Source organism: Pteropus vampyrus, unplaced genomic scaffold (assembly GCF_000151845.1).
Source record: "Pteropus vampyrus isolate Shadow unplaced genomic scaffold, Pvam_2.0 Scaffold21, whole genome shotgun sequence".
In the NCBI taxonomy this organism is placed as follows: domain Eukaryota; kingdom Metazoa; phylum Chordata; class Mammalia; order Chiroptera; family Pteropodidae; genus Pteropus; species Pteropus vampyrus.
The window spans coordinates 13,129,160-13,148,916 of NW_011888802.1; the positions used below are offsets into that span (position 1 = coordinate 13,129,160).

Here is a 19,757-nt window from a genome sequence, read left to right on the forward strand (position 1 = left end):
TAAATGAAATTATTTTATAAAGTATAATATTAAATATGAAAAAATTTAAAATAATATTCTACTACTTACTTGAGCTAAATAGAAACTGACAAGATCTTGTGATAACCACTGTCTTATTCTGTAGAGAAACATTTCTATAATATTCATGATAAACTTAGAGATATACTTTCTACAATGAACTATGGTAAATAAAATAATTATTCAATTACTGACATGGCTGGGAAACTGTACATGTAATAAACTATATCTTTTATTATAGAGAAATTCAAATTTCTATTTTGTTCAATTATAGAATAAGGCTTGTCAGTGGAAATAACATGACTTTCCAATTTTAAAAATGGCCAAATGACCAGTATTCCTGATTACTGACTTACTTTAAATCAAAATCACTCAAGTGCTCAATAAATCTTGACTAATAGAATGAAAACTTCATACTAATTATTTGGCTATTACTTGACATCAGTACGGAGTACTATGTTTATTTCAAGTTTGTAAAATTACATCAATTCGAGCATCATTACAGTAGTTAACAGTCTGGCTCATAAAGTATGTATGCACATTCATCCACTTTTTCTTATTTTAATAAACTTTTTTTGAAGTATAAAACTTTACATGTAAGGGAGAAAAAATAATTTTCCTCCTACCCTTCTAAGCTCTTCTGACTGAATTAATAATCAAATTAATGTGAGAGAAAATATCCAAATTTATTATGTATGTATATACAGAGGTATTATATAAATATGGAACCCGAAGACCAATTGGGCAATTAAGGTTTATATGCCATCATGAGCTAAGGAGAAGGGGTAGGGTTGGAGTTGCAACTTCAAAGGACAGGACTGCAATACACATAGAGATAGAAAAGCAAATATTTGGTAAATATATGTATGTCAGGCCATCCTTAACAAGGGGACACAGACAGGACTTTGATCGAAAGGGCTTTGCTAGGTTCCCTCCTGTCTATCGCATTATGTTCATATTAAACTACAGTTATCTATGATAATAGCCCCCTTCCCTGGAATTGGTCCTCTAACTAAATTCTTTTAGGCAGTTCCAGGAAGATCAAAGAGTCTTTCTGAAACTTTCATTTCTTAAAAACAACCAACTTAATATTATATCCCAAAAGACATATTTTGGGGTGGCAAACTCAGCTTCCTCTCAAATATATTCATTCACTTTTATCTGGTTTAATTACTAACATTTAACACAAGATATAATTTTTAAGATATTTGAAATATGATACAACAGAATTCTATCAGAATTTTACCTTATCAAAAAAATAACATTTGACTTCACTATTAATGTCTTCTACAACAGGTGAGATAATGTGAAAAAGAAGAGAAATTGAATTCGTCATGCATAACAAGAGAAATTGAACTAGTTATCATTCTTCATAGGATCCTATCGATAAATGCAAAAATAATACTAAATCATACTTCACATAAAAAGACGTGAAAAAGAATCTTAAACTAGATGAAATTATTAAAATCACTCTCATTAATTTTAACTGATACTTTGGAACTCAAATGGCACAAAGTCAAATGGATTATGATAAAATTTATTTTTTCAAATCAATACTATAAAAGTACATTTATACAGGGTATCTTATATTTTAGTACAAGTATGAAAGATAATGTTTTCAAATAACATACTATTGTTGGTAATTAGAAAGATTATTACTGGAATAATGCTAGTAGATCAATCTTGAGGTTGAATACAAAAGAAAAAAATTAGAAGAAATGAAACAGATTTTCCAGAGGTAAAGGTAAGGACTCATCTACCATTTGTTCATGAGTCTGTAACAGAGCGCACTTTCCTACATCCACAGACACATACCTTTCAAAGTTTGTTTCTATGATTAATTCAGGAACTGCTTGCGTATATCATAGGTAAAAAAAAAATTACCCTACACCTATAGAGAATTACAGGGTAAGAGGGAAAATCAAAGAGGTTATATTTAAAAATAGATATTTTCATTTATTGAATTGACTAAGGAAAATAATCATAAAGGGAAATAATATTATAAAGGGTAATAATACAAATTAGCAGTGGTGAAAATGTTATAAATGGAGTGTAAAATACAACCAGCTGTCTGAAGAACAATTTTGATGTACAAATTATAAATACATACTTATTTATCCAGTAATTCTAGTTTTAAAAATTTATCTAAGATAATATCAAGATAACTGTATAAAGATACATGGATAAAGACATTCAATTTACTATTTATAATAGAAGAAAATGTAAATATCTTATTTATACCCATCAGAGGGGGTCATACAATTAAATCTACTTGTTAATTATTGTATAATTTGATAAATACTTTTGAGCATCTACTATGTGTCAGGTGGAAATATTACAAACAATATATATGAGTCCTGCTTCATGATGACAAAGCATACCTATATTTACACTTATTTATGTTTAAGGATGTATAATTTAGGGAGGGCCAATTTTAAGATATCCTTTAAAGTATAATCTCACATTGGTTAAATAATTTATATAAATTTACATAATAGTGTATGCATTTAAAAAGAAAAAAATATTCCAAACTGTTAACAGAATTATGGGTCACTTTCCCTTTCTACTTTGCCTTTTCTGAAGTATTTGAATACTTTTATAATTTTTTTAACTTTAAAAATATAGCTTTCCATTTTAGACAAAAAGTTTTAGGTCACAAAAAGAGGGATATGCTGCTTTGAAGTAGCATTTGAAGAGCAATTCCTAACACTACATTTCCCAGAACTTCCAATAATATTTTCGAAGACGCAGAAAAAGACAAAATCTTTTAAATGAAGTTGAAACCTTACACTTAATTTGGGAGCAAAACGCACTGAAATAAAATTTACAGAGTTTTACTGGCGTCATAACTGATGGTCAGCCTTACCACTTGAAAACAACATACCAGCCAGAAAGGTAGATAGAATGATACTTTGTCTTTTCCTACTTCCTGGTTCATGGTTCAAAGATCTCTCGTTTGACTCTGCCCCAAAACTTGACAGATATTATACTAAAATGTGTTTTCTATATTTGGGAAAAAGTGACAGCAATCATTACCATCTAAATAAGTATAACTCTCTCCCCCTGTTTCCAACAAGGAAATAAAGCTGCTATTGAGTTTTTTAGTAAAATAGGCCAATGAGAATGCCAAATAGTAAAAAAGGGCAACTTTGATGCCCTAAATGTGTTATGATTGAGAAAAAAATGAAAATAAACCAAGTGCTTAGCTCAACCAAAGGCAAGAGACTCGAATAATATGAATGCAAAAGGAAACAGATTAGACAAAAAGGGTAGAATAAACAAATTCTATCAGTCATTTAAGAAAACACATAAAAATATAATTTAGGAAAACTGAAAGGAAATGAAAACTGAAGAAAATTCAGCAATGAGAAATATCTATAGAGAGGGAAAAATTAAAATACTTATATTACCATAAATACATATGTAAATATATAAACTATTCAAATAGAAAAAAATGACCACTATGGATCAATACTGATAGTGTATGCCATCATGAGCTAAGGAGAAGGGGTAGGGTTGGAGTTGCAACTTCAAAGGACAGGACTGCAATACACATAGAGATAGAAATGCAAATATTTGGTAAATATATGTATGTCAGGCCATCCTTAACAAGGGGACACAGACAGGACTTTGATCGAAAGGGCTTTGCTAGGTTCCCTCCTGTCTATCGCATTATGTTCATATTAAACTACAGTTATCTATGATAATAGCCCCCTTCCCTGGAATTGGTCCTCTAACTAAATTCTTTTAGGCAGTTCCAGGAAGATCAAAGAGTCTTTCTGAAACTTTCATTTCTTAAAAACAACCAACTTAATATTATATCCCAAAAGACATATTTTGGGGTGGCAAACTCAGCTTCCTCTCAAACATATTCATTCACTTTTATCTGGTTTAATTACTAACATTTAACACAAGATATAATTTTTAAGATATTTGAAATATGATACAACAGAATTCTATCAGAATTTTACCTTATCAAAAAAATAACATTTGACTTCACTATTAATGTCTTCTACAACAGGTGAGATAATGTGAAAAAGAAGAGAAATTGAATTCGTCATGCATAACAAGAGAAATTGAACTAGTTATCATTCTTCATAGGATCCTATCGATAAATGCAAAAATAATACTAAATCATACTTCACATAAAAAGACGTGAAAAAGAATCTTAAACTAGATGAAATTATTAAAATCACTCTCATTAATTTTAACTGATACTTTGGAACTCAAATGGCACAAAGTCAAATGGATTATGATAAAATTTATTTTTTCAAATCAATACTATAAAAGTACATTTATACAGGGTATCTTATATTTTAGTACAAGTATGAAAGATAATGTTTTCAAATAACATACTATTGTTGGTAATTAGAAAGATTATTACTGGAATAATGCTAGTAGATCAATCTTGAGGTTGAATACAAAAGAAAAAAATTAGAAGAAATGAAACAGATTTTCCAGAGGTAAAGGTAAGGACTCATCTACCATTTGTTCATGAGTCTGTAACAGAGCGCACCTTCCTACATCCACAGACACATACCTTTCAAAGTTTGTTTCTATGATTAATTCAGGAACTGCTTGCGTATATCATAGGTAAAAAAAAAATTACCCTACACCTATAGAGAATTACAGGGTAAGAGGGAAAATCAAAGAGGTTATATTTAAAAATAGATATTTTCATTTATTGAATTGACTAAGGAAAATAATCATAAAGGGAAATAATATTATAAAGGGTAATAATACAAATTAGCAGTGGTGAAAATGTTATAAATGGAGTGTAAAATACAACCAGCTGTCTGAAGAACAATTTTGATGTACAAATTATAAATACATACTTATTTATCCAGTAATTCTAGTTTTAAAAATTTATCTAAGATAATATCAAGATAACTGTATAAAGATACATGGATAAAGACATTCAATTTACTATTTATAATAGAAGAAAATGTAAATATCTTATTTATACCCATCAGAGGGGGTCATACAATTAAATCTACTTGTTAATTATTGTATAATTTGATAAATACTTTTGAGCATCTACTATGTGTCAGGTGGAAATATTACAAACAATATATATGAGTCCTGCTTCATGATGACAAAGCATACCTATATTTACACTTATTTATGTTTAAGGATGTATAATTTAGGGAGGGCCAATTTTAAGATATCCTTTAAAGTATAATCTCACATTGGTTAAATAATTTATATAAATTTACATAATAGTGTATGCATTTAAAAAGAAAAAAATATTCCAAACTGTTAACAGAATTATGGGTCACTTTCCCTTTCTACTTTGCCTTTTCTGAAGTATTTGAATACTTTTATAATTTTTTTAACTTTAAAAATATAGCTTTCCATTTTAGACAAAAAGTTTTAGGTCACAAAAAGAGGGATATGCTGCTTTGAAGTAGCATTTGAAGAGCAATTCCTAACACTACATTTCCCAGAACTTCCAATAATATTTTCGAAGACGCAGAAAAAGACAAAATCTTTTAAATGAAGTTGAAACCTTACACTTAATTTGGGAGCAAAACGCACTAAAATAAAATTTACAGTGTTTTACTGGCGTCATAACTGATGGTCAGCCTTACCACTTGAAAACAACATACCAGCCAGAAAGGTAGATAGAATGATACTTTGTCTTTTCCTACTTCCTGGTTCATGGTTCAAAGATCTCTCGTTTGAATCTGCCCCAAAACTTGACAGATATTATACTAAAATGTGTTTTCTATATTTGGGAAAAAGTGACAGCAATCATTACCATCTAAATAAGTATAACTCTCTCCCCCTGTTTCCAACAAGGAAATAAAGCTGCTATTGAGTTTCTTAGTAAAATAGGCCAATGAGAATGCCAAATAGTAAAAAAGGGCAACTTTGATGCCCTAAATGTGTTATGATTGAGAAAAAAATGAAAATAAACCAAGTGCTTAGCTCAACCAAAGGCAAGAGACTCGAATAATATGAATGCAAAAGGAAACAGATTAGACAAAAAGGGTAGAATAAACAAATTCTATCAGTCATTTAAGAAAACACATAAAAATATAATTTAGGAAAACTGAAAGGAAATGAAAACTGAAGAAAATTCAGCAATGAGAAATATCTATAGAGAGGGAAAAATTAAAATACTTATATTACCATAAATACATACGTAAATATATAAACTATTCAAATAGAAAAAAATGACCACTATGGATCAATACTGATAGTGTATCATAAAGCAAGGATTGTATCTAAGGTTTACAAAAATAAAAAAAAGTATTAATCTAATGCTATAGATGGCTTCTGTCGGGCTAGGGAATTGATGATACCCTAATTTACAAGCTAACAAGTTTTTCTTTTATGGTTTCATGGATGCTGGCGGAAGACATGAGACTTCTAGGTTGTAATAAAGAAATTTACTACTCATGGCACACAAACAGCATGAGCATTAGCATGTCTGTATCAGCTCCCTGTGGTCCTCATATTCCACAGGGGTGAAAATGGACCCACAAGAATGCTACACATGCTACTTCCCATATTCATTTGTATAAAATACTTGAAAGAAGTAAAAAAAAATTTTTATGAGTAATACATTCTAAAAATGCAATTCTATATTATTGTTTTTATTATTTCTAAGGTACACATTCATTTTATATTTAAAGAGATATACTCCAAATAAATCCATAGTTTCGTATGTTTATTGTTTATATAAAACATCTCATATGGTATTTTGGTATAATTTATATCTAAAATCAAAAGCTCATCAAGACAAAATACTTAAAGTGGTTATATATTTTAGAAAAGGACTCAGACTACCAGCTCACATATTCAGTTTTTCAATTCTGTGCATATTCTTTAATATGCAATTATCTTAGAATATTAAAATTTTATATTATAAGAAATTTCTGCTATGTGAACCCTTAACTACTTTCACAAACCACTTCTTTCACTATAGGCTATCATTAATTTACCTTGAAGTAGCCTTCTTCAGCAGCTTTTTAATCTCATTAATTTTGCAGGTGTGTTTCTTGTGGATAACCACAAACGCATCACAACCGTCTGGTGGTGGCTCATCAGCTGCAATCTAAGATTTCAAAGATTATATTTAGCCGCAGTTGTTGATAATTACAATATGATTTTTAAAAACTCACACATCACTTTGATTAAAATAACTCATCAACTACAAGTTATTGCTCTAATTAAAGTAAAAAATATCCCTATGCAGGCAGAATCTAATATTTTAACAAAATCAACTTTATAGTAGGAAATACATCCTTCAAAGTTATTGAAAAGTTTCTTTAAATTAAAATTGTCATTATAGTTCATTTTAATGGTGAATGTCCTCATAATTTCCTTCTCCTAAATAACTATAAAATTACATAATATATTCCCTATTATAATCAATGATAACAAATAATATAATCAATGATAAGCTACAGAATCAGGTATTAAAAGTTTATAGATTCTTTTGAACTAAAGATATTCACTTAATACAGATTTACGTACATTGCTAGTATGCTTCCTTAACATAAACAGTTTGAGTATTTTTACATACCTGTTGAAACATCTGAATAGTTGGAGAGTATGCCCTTAAAGAGAAAGCAAACTTTAAGAGATTGATATGTAAATTGTCTAAGAATTGTCCAGCTTTCTTCAGGATTAAGTTGTAATGAGAATAATCTGATTCTATAAAAAGAATTCAAAAGAAAAGGACATTAGTATTTCATATTCAACACACTGACACATCTCTCTCACTGTAATATTAACTTAATGTCATAATCACAGCTTAAATTTGGTTATGAATGGTGTTAGAGAAAAATGGAAAATAAAGATCTCTATTTTATTATTAACTTCATATGCATCTTCCAGCAAAGTCCAATAAATCAATACAAGTCCAGGTAAATATAATCTTGCCATTAAAATCTATTTAGAAAATGCCAGTATATCAGACCAATTCACTCCAAGATTGTGGGGTTATAATACAAGATATGGGCCCTACTTAAAATTTAAGAGAAGACTAAGAAAAGCACAAAAATGTAAAGAATAATACGACAATAAATTCTAATTTATGAATACATTCTACTGAGATTTAATACATAGTCAAGTATAATTAGTGGGTCCAGAATACTTTAGGAGAAAGAATGTGAACCAAACCTTGAAGAATAAGAGATATGTCTTCGTGTCTGGAACAAATTAATCTGAAATACTGATTATCTCTTCTAAACCCATCTCTAAAAATCACAAAGACACAAAAGGATGCATCCTGGAATTTAATTTAAAAATTCTCGGACAGCCCCGGGGAGATAGAGATCATCTGGATGGGAGAGAGCAGAAGAGAATGGCAGCCTAGAGCTGAAGAGAGCCTAGTGGTACTATTGAGAATAAGAAGAAAATTATTTTTGCCCTTTTCTCTATAGTGTCCTGGGTATAATCATGATCTGCATGTTGCCACTGTGTCAGAAAACCATAGTACCATTCCACTACCAGCCAGAGACGTAAGACAACAACACAGCAGCTCTAGAGTCCAGCTAGTACAGGTATCCACAGGTTTGCCCCCTAGACATTCTCCGGTCATTTCTTCTCTCCTTTACTCCTTGGCACTGCGTTATCAAAGCATGAAAACTTCTCATACAAAAGAGCAGAGCTGGGGTCGATCCAGCAGTTACCCATAGGTCAGAGTTCCCGGATGTGAAAAGGGAGGACAAAAGTGGTATGTAACACCAGACACTTCTTCTGGGAAGAGAGAGAGGACACTGACTAGAAGAGGACACTTTCAGTGGGGCGAGTCAGACTAGATTGTCTGTTGATGGTTACAACATTTACTACTTGCTCAAAAGGTGCTGGGCTCTTGACCCTCGGTTCCTCTCCTTACCACAATCCATTCAGGCTGCAGGTGTCATTTGGCCCTCTGCGGTGCCCTATAAGAACTGGAGCTCAAGGAACCAGCACAAATATGTGGACATTGTGGTTACTGATGCGGCCTTGACTAGTGAAGTCTCGTCTCTGATCCAGATCCCGCCTTGCTTTGGTCAGCATCCATGAAACTAGTCTGTTAGCTTGATAGTAGGGTATTTGACATATTTGACAACAAAAATGGTATGCTGACAGATACACAGCCCAATTAACAAGATTTGAGGAAAGTCTTTGTAAACTGATAGTGAACATACTGAAAAAACTGTACGGTCATCAGACAATAAACAGTCCTCCATGCAAGTGGACTTTTTCACCAGCTTCAAGTCTACACCACTGAGAAGTACAAAGACCCCTCTTGGGTTAGAGTAAGGTTCCACCTTCTTCAAACAGTAGACATAGAGATGCACACTTACGCTGAATGAGAAGGAAATTTGTGACCACCACTATGACCAGGATTCAAAATCATTAGAACTTTGGTTTCCCTGGCAGATGAGAGGATGAAGTACATTAGGCAGAATTACAACCACCTTATGATTCAACAACTCCTACAGTATATGTCAACTTTAGATTCTTTCAAAGATGACAGTAAAAAGTCTCAGTTATTGCAATGGGTCCTGGCTGGAAAAAAGAGATCTACGGCCCACTTAGAGATTTCCCTTGGTCAGCTATAAAGTCTTTCAGCTCTGAACGAGAAGTCTCATGTCTCATGCTTGTCTTTTGCTTGAAACTGTGGGAAGCTAAGTTTTAGCTTGTAAGTAGGGAAAAATATCAGCCCCTTTACAGTTCTTGATAAAAAGCTCAGAATGAGATGACTAAAACACAAAGGGATTTAAAAATAGTTCTGAAAGGACTAAAGAAAAAAAAATACTAGAAAATACAGGCTAAATTAGAACACAAGAGTAAAAAGATGTCATAAAATAGATAAGAGAAATAGAGAATATGCAGTGAAAATGTGAAGAAAATGAAAAAGAAATATAAAAAAGGAAAATTAAAAAAAATTGAGAGTAAATGATAGATACAGAAGTCAGGCAAAGGAGATCTACAATATGTACAATTGTAACTCTGAATTTGAAAATCAAGAGACAAGAACAGAATGAAGAAAACTATAACCCAAGAAAATGCTCCAGAATTAAAAGAAGTAATGAATCTAAATAAGAATAAAGACTCAAATTGGTCAGCACTATAACATTTTTCTGGTAAAACTATGAGACTCTAAAGTTAAAAAGCTAAAGTATAAAATTCACAGTTATGTACATGAAGAAATCAAGGCCATTATTCCCAGGAGTTCATGAGGTGTCAACTAGAGAGTAAAATGTATACAACCAAGAAATAAGTGGAGAAACTACAACATAAAGTTTGATGGTAAACTCTGAATATACCTGACTGCAGAAATAAGCCTAGTTAAGGAGTTAAGATTTACAGAAGACTGAGTAAATGTTGTATGCTCTGGCAGTGTAGAAAAATATACCACTAACAAAAATGTAACAAAGGGGAAATTAAGTGGAAAGTAAAGTATGCTCAGTGATTCCACACAAATATAAGCTGGGAATAAAATATACCACTGAAGCCAACTAAGAAGTAGTAAATGCTTTCATATACTTAGGAATACAATGATAAAGACTCAGAATATTTGTGAACAAAATCAGATGATGGTAAAGAGAGGAAAGGATCACTAGCCACTTCCTTACTATTTGCAGGGGACTAACAGACAATATCTAAAGAAAGAGGAGGCTAATAACTCAGGACCTTCACATGTTACTCCTTCGGCATTAAACACAAGATGTTAGGGAGTGCGTGTGTGTCTAATGCCCATTCAGTAAACCTCAGCTAAAATGTCTTTTGTTTTGGAAAGTTTTCCCTGACCTCCCAAGTCTAGATCCTGTTATACACTCTGGCAGGACTCTATATTATGTCTAAATCAATTCTCAAAACTGTCATTGAAAATTACTTTTATAATTATTTGCTTAATGCTGTCCTTCCCATTAAGCTATAAACTATAAAAACAGGAATCTTTTCTAGCCTTTCAATTATACCTTTCCACTCCTGGCATACAAAATAGGCATTCAGTACATTTCTGGAATTAATATTTAAGAACTGAATAGGTCTCTTCATTCCAGGCAATAATACTTTCCTAATCTAGTAAATTTAAAGTTCTCATATGAGAATAAGTATGCTCATTCACTCCTATTTCTTAAACAAACCCTAGGTGATTTCTCTGGAAGTTATGGTGCATTTCCCTCAAAGAAATAAAAAAATAATGCAAGTTAAGACTCACCTTCAACAGTAAAGCAACACAAAACATATCAGAGTAGTTATCTTAAAAACTGATCTTTAGAAAGACTTAATAACTACAGGGCTAACAAGCGAATAGCCAAAATTAATAAATAACATAACTATCAGTTAAAAGGTGATTGGTCATCCATGAAAACAAAGAAGAGAGTCAATAGAAACTGAGTAGTGCCTGACAAAAGACATTAAGTTTTGTCAAGACCACTGTTAAAGTTGTCTCTAATTTAGTGACTGATGTAGGAGGTTATAGAAAATAAACATCTGTAATTTAGGCTTAACTTGCAAGATCATCTCAATCATGAGATGGACGCACTGGACTATTACAGCTGATGTTTTAAAATAACTAAATCTATGCTCGCCAACTCACCTGTTGATAATGATTTTGCCTGTTGATAATGATTGAAGGATTTTTCAATATCCTTCCTTTATCCGCAACTTCACCTTTTACTTGATTTTTGCCCATTGGCAATATATATAAATCACTGTAATCTTAAAAAATAAAAAGGCAGCAGCAGATTCCAGTCAGCTACTGAATCATCTTACTCACTTCATATTCGATCTTGAAACACCTAACATTACTTATCTCTACATTCTCAACCTCTACTCACACCTCAATCTACTGTAGTTTTGATTATTGTATCAATGAAATTGCTCTCACCAAAGTCGCCAATAATTTTTGTTGTTAAAAGCTTGAGATTTACGTTACTGGATTTGTCTACAGTATTTGATAACATCTACCATTTACCACTTAATATTCTCCTGGCTTTTCATCACACTTTCTAGGTTTTCACCTATCTCCACGGTACTCCTTCTTAGACTCTATTGTGTGTTATTCCTTTGGCTATCCCTTAAACATTGATTTTATTCTGTTATTCACAGTTCTGCCCTAGGGACCTATTTTTTCTCATTCTTTACCTTCTCCCTAAAATTTCAGTTATCGTCAGGATACTGATAACTCCCAAATCCTACCCTTCAGCCTAGATATTTTCAGCTAGATTAGCCTAAATCTCCTACTCATATATCAGCTTACCGAATATCATCACTTGTATATTCCATAAGCATTTCAAATGATACATCCAAACTGCAATCATCTTCCTACTCCAAACCCAGTTCTCAGTTACAAGTAACTGATTTAAAAATGTTATAACATTTTCTGAAAATCTTTTCCATTAAAATATAAAAGCAACTTGACTTGGAGAATGAGTCCTATGTGCTAAGCACACAAAAAAGTAAAAATAAATAGGGATTTTGGAGTTGGATAAACCTCACCTGAAATTTCCAACATAGGTTGGCTAAATCATGCACTGGAATCTTGAGGCATCAATATATACATAACTCTGTGTGGCAGAACCACATAACTTGTTTAAAAAACAGGCAATTAAGTTATTAAAAGGTCTTAATTTGCTGACAATATAAAGTGTTCTTACTAAATGTCATGAAACTATCACCTAAATTCATAGTGTTAAAATATTGAGTATTAAAAACTTGTTTAAGCCAATAGATCACCGGAATTCTTCTTCAGCAAAGAGTATTTAGAGAGTCTCATGGAGATTCAACAACCTAAAAATAAGTAACCAAGGATTTGAAATGTTTCCTGTAGGGCAGCATCTTGAAAACAAATCCAGTAAAATCTGATAGTTGGTATCATATTTAATTCCTCATACATACCATTCTTTCCCATAACTAACAAGGTAAGCAATGATGCAACATATGCATTTGACTCTCACCATTATAAAGAAGTTCAACAGAATTATATTATCAGTGTAATTCTTATTTAACACAATTTATTTTAAGTTCAACTCTGAAATACACACACCTCCTACAATATAAGCTTGAAGTAAAACTTAAGTATTCCTGAGCTTATACTCCATCTTTTTAATGACCTTCCACCAGAGTGTCCAGACATGTCATTTCATTTAGGTATAACATATGCTGATATATCTAAACTATTTAAGAGTTCAAAATTTACAAAAGTAATTTTCAAGATTATTTCTTCAATGAAAAATGGCACTGAATAAGGCATAAAGCATGTATTGAGTACAGATCTGAAATAGATATACTGAAGATTTTAGGTGAGGGCCAGAAAAACCGGTAGATTTTTTAACTACCATGACAACTTGACATGACTAATCTAACCTCTTTTTATCTCAATTATCAAAACTAAAATTACCAGGACAAATACAAAGCCAACCATTTCCCAATGATTTGAAAGTAGACTTCTAAGTGGTCAAAGTTCCTTTGTTCATTCCATTTCTGTCTCTTCTTCTCCCTTCTGTATCACCTGGCTAAATCTTATCGTCCAAACTCAACTCCAGCATTCACCACTGGAAAGGCTGTCCTGCTCTCTCTGAAATACTGACTAGGTACTTTTTTTTAATACGCTACCATGTTATGCATGTCCCTATAAAAGCTCTTTGTCACCTAATAGTATACTTAGCTGTTTTGCTGTCTCCTGCATTGTATTATGGAGGTCCAAATAACATAAGTCACATTTATTCATCTTTATATTCCCAATATCTAAAGCTCCTCTCATGATTCAAATGATTGTTAAATAATAAGCTTTTCAGTAAAATTTTTTTGAAAGAACTAATTACTTGTTTTTGGAAATATTTCAATTGAAATATATCATTTAAACCTATCTCATCATAAAATTGCTGAACTCCAAGGCAAGAGGAGCCAAACAGCCTCTAGTAAATGAACACTTAAAACAATCAAAACTGTTATTTATCTTACATTTACACTCAGGAATAAAATCATAAACTATTTAATCACTGTAGTAAAATGTTTTCTCTATGTCTGAAAGGCTAAAGAATTCCCTCTTGAGGGATTCCATGTTAATATCATTTATTCTATTCTCTGTAGAGACAGAAAAATGAGCATTCTTTATTATAATAAGTAACCTTTTAGCCTCTGCTGCTAAAATCTAATTTCAGTATCTTTACTCTTCTGACCCTCTCTAAGAAACACATTAACACTTATGCATTTTAAAGATGTATGTGTACATGTATACACGCACATACATATACACACACTCTCATATGTTAAAAACGTAGGAATGACTAACTCCATTTTCCAGGTAGTGAAACAAAAGCATATAGTTACCTGACTTTTCAGAGAAAGTGTTTTGGCAAAAACAAACACACACACAATATCATCAGATGCAAAATACTATTTTAAGAAATCTAGGTAAAAAGAAAACCATAATTCAACAATATCTATATCTTTTCGATAATAATGCAATATCTAAATACTGCTAATTAAATGAGCTTTCTTATAATAAAGTATAAAACCCTTATATTTTTGAAAATGAATGCTTAATGCTTAAAAGTTTCCATTAAAACATCTTTTCAAATTTAATATTCAGATTTATTAATCCCATTAAACCTCTGCCATTGAAAACAATAAAAATATCCAACCTGTGCACATACACACAAATCTTACCAGTTAAAATATGCATATCACGTACCTGTTTGCTTATAAATTGCTAATTCTTTTACAGTGTCCAAAAACTGCCAAAATTTTTCATTACTTTCTTCTGCCATAAATTCACTATTAAAAAAATAAAAGTAATCAGTTAATAGATGAAAATAAAAGATGGCTCAGAAAATATAAACTACACTTTAGAACCAAACTATAACTTATGGTTAAAACAAAATCTCTAAAAATTAATGTCAAATTACTGCTTTCTATTTAATATAAAGAAAGAAAGAAAACAAATTGATGATTCTTACCTGAGGTATCAGTCTCAACTATAAGCATATAATTACGACCAGAACAGACTACATGAGAAATTATTTTTGGCTTTTCCTCATTATTTGCTACACTGAAAAAACGGATATTTTGTTTCTCCATGTGAAATGCCACTGAGAAGTATAATGTAAAGGTAATGAAGAGAGTATTATTTTAAGGTAAAAAGTAAAAAAATAAAAAATTGCCTTTTTTCACAAAAATTAATTCTATGAACACTTTTAAGTCATATTTATTATTTTATTTAGTTACTTATTTGTATAGCCTTTTTATTATTTAAAGCAGACAATATCGTAATAAAAAAATTAATAAAAAGTGGTGTATTGCATTAGGTCTATGGCCTTAAAGGCAATAGAAACTTCATTTTTCTACACAGTGTAGGTAAGAAAAAATAGCCAAAGCCATATAAAACCTTTGGACATAATTAAATAAAACTTATTTGGTCCTGTCAAAGGACAAGACACCTGAAACAAACAGATTTAACTATTTAAACTAAAAAGGAAACAGCCACCAAACAGAAGTATAGATTCTTTGTCACTGCCCATCTTATCTCTAGCCTTGGTAAACTTAAACTAATGCTTTAATATGTATAGGGAGTACTGAGGACATCAAAGACACAAGCAGAGTGACCAATTCCTATGATTCTGAGATGATCACTAAAGGGAGAAAAGGGGGTGAGAAAACTTAATTCATCGACATAAACATGACAAGCATATGAATTAAAGCAATAAGTAACTTCAAAACAATTCTTGTTATTAATGGTGTCCAATTCAATGGCATAAAAAGAGCTAAAAGCAAACAATGGGAACAATAGGATGTGACCCGAAAAGGACAGGAATGTTACAAAACCTTAAGTAAGGAGCAACAGTTAATACCAAATTGACTTGACCAACCAACGACTGACATGCTCATAATACTGTACATCCATAGGTAAAAGACTTCTTCCATATGCCGGAATTTATACATCTAAGTATGGTCCTTCTAAGTGCTCACCTTAAGAAAATATTCACTTACACTTATTCAACTCCATTTGTACCAAAGCTCTAAGCGTTTTTGGAACTCTCCTGGAATTACTTCCAGGGGCAATTTGCCAGTAACTCATTATTAATCTTAGAAGAGGAAATATCCTTGAGACCATCTAAATTAGTTCCTCACCTTCCAAAAAATATTACCTTTGGTCAAAGTTTTTAGAAGGGAAAAACCAAAAAACTGGCATTTCCAATTTGTTTACTTGTCCTATATAACATTTAGCTCCCAATAATAATGTTTCCCCAAAAATTCTACCATAGAGAAAAAATTATTTCTATAGAGGGTGTTTTTATATGTACCAAAGAGCATGACAATAATTATAAATGGAATTCCAAAAAATACTTTCACCAAAAGCAACACCAGTGGAATAAATGCAGTTTAGATGTATAAGTTATGGTATATGTACTATAAAAAATTAGCCTCATCAGCGTATAATTATCCCTAGTAAATAGTACTTAATTATACTAATATCCTTAGGCAGGGAACTTCCCTCATTCATCTTTGTTTCTGACACAGTGCCCATCATAAGGTCATGCTCAAAACAGGCACTCAAACGTTTATGCTGAATCAAAAATATATGATATATAATTGGGCAGTAAGAGAAATTTCAAGAATAATGCTTTAAACAAAAAATAAAAAAAAGAGCTTCCCAAACAGAAAGTATTGCTTTTCTTAAGTTTCTATCTCCCAAGTTTCTTCAATTTATCCAATGCTCTTCAATTCTTCCTCTTCCACACTTATTCCTCCATAACTTTGCTGGTTTTCCTAAAATTCTGACTTAAGAGAAACATTAAAACCTGAAGATGAGCAGAATAATGAAGTCTAGAAAACAAAATTAAAAAGTGCACTCGTTAAAGAAACTATAGGCTTCTAGTCTGCTACACTGTCACAAAGAAGAAAGATTTGGTTCAGAAGGATGAAGTCAGGACAAGTAAATAAAAAGTGTAGTGGGAAAGAGTTTATATAAAAGACCTGCTAACTATCTGTTCACAACAGAACAAGCAGGCACAAGCGATAACAGTGAGCAACAGGTCTGGATTACCTAAGCGGAGACCAGTTTCCACAAGGTAGGTATATTGCAGAGATAATTCTGATGGTGGTTTGAAGTATATAGTACCTTGTATACTATACCATGTATAGTATATACATGGTCCCTTCCACTGAATCAACATTATTGAGCACCTACTTCTGTGTACTGAGCTTTGGGAAAAGTGAATATGAAAAAGAAATACTCTTGTTGCACCTAACGAACAAATACAGTGAGTCCTCATTAAATGTTGTAGATAAGTTCTTAGAAACTGTGACTTTAAACAAAATGACATATAATGAAACCAATTTAATTGATATAAACAAGAATTTCTATGGCATATTTCTGGTCATAAAAATATCACCAAACTTCTAAATGAAGACTCAAAATACTTCTAATATTAAAAGATAGAGGAAGGGGACATACTCTGAGCTAGAATAATTTGTTCAATAAAAGTTGTTTTATTACGACTGATACCACAAAAATACAAGAGATCATAAGATAATGCTATAAACAAACTGGACAACGTAGAAGAAATGCATAAATTCCTAAAAACATACAACCTACCAAGATTTAATCAAGAAGAAACATAAAATCTGAACAGACTGATAATAAGAAGATTGAATCAGTAACTAAAACCTCCAACAAACAAAAGTCAGGGACCAGAGAGCTTCACTGGTGAATTCTACCAAATATTTAAAGAATACGAATTCTTCTCAAACTCTTCCAAAAAACAGAAGAGGAGAGAACACTCCCAAACTCATTTTAACAGGCCAGCAGTACAAAACCAGACAAGGACACCACAAGAAAATTATAGGCCAATATCCCTGATAAGATAGATGCAAAAATCCACAGCAAAATATTAACAAATTGAATTCAGCAACACATTAAAAGGATCGTACACCACAATCAAGTGAAATTTATTCCAGGGAAGCAAGGATGGTTCAACATCCACAAAGTAAGCAATACAATACGCCACATTAACAAAATAAAGGATAAAAATATGAGAAAAATAAAAAGCAGCTGACAAAATTCAACATCCATTCTCAACAAAGTGGGGACAGAGGGAACATACTTCAACATAATAAAGGCCATACATGACGAGCCCACAACTAAGACCATACTTGATGGTGAAAAGCTGAAAGCTTTTCCTCTAAGATCGGGACCAAGACAAAGATGCCCACTCTGCCACTTTTACTCAACATAGTATCGGAAGTTCTAGCCAGAGCATTAGGTCAATAAAACAAAATTAAAAGCATCCAAATTGGAAAAAAGTAAAACTGTCACTATTTGCAGATGACATATTACCTATAGAGAATCCTAAAGTTTCCACCAAAAAACTGTTAAAACAAATAAACCCATGCAGTAAAATTGCAAGATACAAAATCAATATACAAAAATCTGTGGCAGTTCTAATAATAACAAACCACCTGAAAAAGAAATTGAGAAAACAATTTCACTTACAACTGCATCAAAAAGAATACTGAAGAATAAATTTAACCAAGGAAGTGGAAGATCTGTCCACTAATCCTGTAAGATACTGGTGAAAGAAACTGAAGATAACACAAAGAAATGGAAAGATGTTCTGTGCTCACAGACTGACAGAATTAATATTGTTAAAGTGTCAATATAACACGATGCAATCTACAGATTCAATGCAGTCTCTATCAAAATTCTAAAGGCACTTTTCTCAGAAATAGAACAATCCTAAAATTTGTATGGAACCACAGAGGACTCCAAAGAGCCAAAGCAATCTTGAGAAAGAACAAAGATAGAGGTATCATGCTTTCTGATTTCAAATCTTGTCCACACGAAGTCCACATTAACTGAAGTGCTTGTGTTAAACGCCACACTCCACCACTCATTCTTCCCTTTTCCCTTCGTCAATGCTAATCAAATCCAAAAGAATTAAAGAAAATCTCGAAGTTTTAAAAACCGCGGGCGAGGCAAAATACGAACTGTGCGGAAAAGGGAATTTGCAAGTGAGTGCTTCGCACGGGGTAGAAGGGGAGGAGGTGATGCTCCGAGAGCCAAGCACGAGAGCACCTGGAGCAGCGGTGCAAGGACGGCGTCGGAGGAGCAGTCAGGGTCTCTGCGCGCCCCCAACCCCGCCGGGCCCTCCCTCCGCGCTGGGCTCCGCAGAGGGTCCGGCCCGCACCCACCTGGCCTCCAGCAGCAGCGGAGTCTCGGGCCACTTCGCAGCCAAGCGGGCCGTCACCGATTTCGACTCGGAGGCCGTCCCGGAGCCGAGCAGCGAGAGCCACAGAATCGTGGACCCCAGGAGCAGCTGCACCAGGATGGTGGCCTTTTTTGCCATGGCACAGAGAGGAAGGCGCGAGACACTCGGACCAGGAGCCCGAAGCCCACAGCCGCCACGCTACAGCCGACTCCTCCCGACGCGCCGTCGCCCACTTCCGGCGGGGGGAGCTCGAGTCCGTTACTCTGGCCGGGGCCTGGCGTGTGCCGGGCGCATGCGCATCCAGCTCCCGCGCCCTCCGGGATCCCCCAGAGATGGACGCGGGCGAGACCTGAGCCACGTAGGTGCCGGTGGTGCGAGAATGTAGAGCCGCGTGGCTGATTCTCAGGCAGGTCCGCGACCGGTTCTCAGGCAGAGGCTGTGGACACCGGGCGAGCTCCCGGAGACCGAACTGGGATCGCGGCCGACTAAGGCTGGCTGGAGATGCCAAAATCTGGAAGCAAAGGCAGGAACCAGCAGGGACACTATCCACATTTACAGAAGCGGAAAATAAGGCCT

General features: G+C 33.2%; 1 protein-coding gene across 2 annotated transcripts in view; it reads right to left on the minus strand.

Annotated features, from left to right (window-relative positions):
- Positions 1–19,424, minus strand: part of UGGT2 (UDP-glucose glycoprotein glucosyltransferase 2) — a 150,078-nt gene extending 130,654 nt beyond the window's left edge. The window contains exons 1-4 of one of the 2 annotated variants that reach the window (XM_023528008.1): positions 19,165–19,424; positions 14,666–14,748; positions 7,553–7,683; positions 6,969–7,081 (exon numbers count right to left, since the gene is read on the minus strand). In XM_023528008.1, the coding sequence (XP_023383776.1) occupies positions 6,969–7,081; positions 7,553–7,683; positions 14,666–14,748; positions 19,165–19,319 (482 nt within the window). In that variant the 5' untranslated portion in view covers positions 19,320–19,424. The remainder of the gene's footprint in view (positions 1–6,968; positions 7,082–7,552; positions 7,684–14,665; positions 14,749–19,164) is intronic. The other variant, XM_023528007.1, reaches the window with a different exon arrangement.
- Between the last annotated feature and the right edge of the window lie 333 nt (positions 19,425–19,757).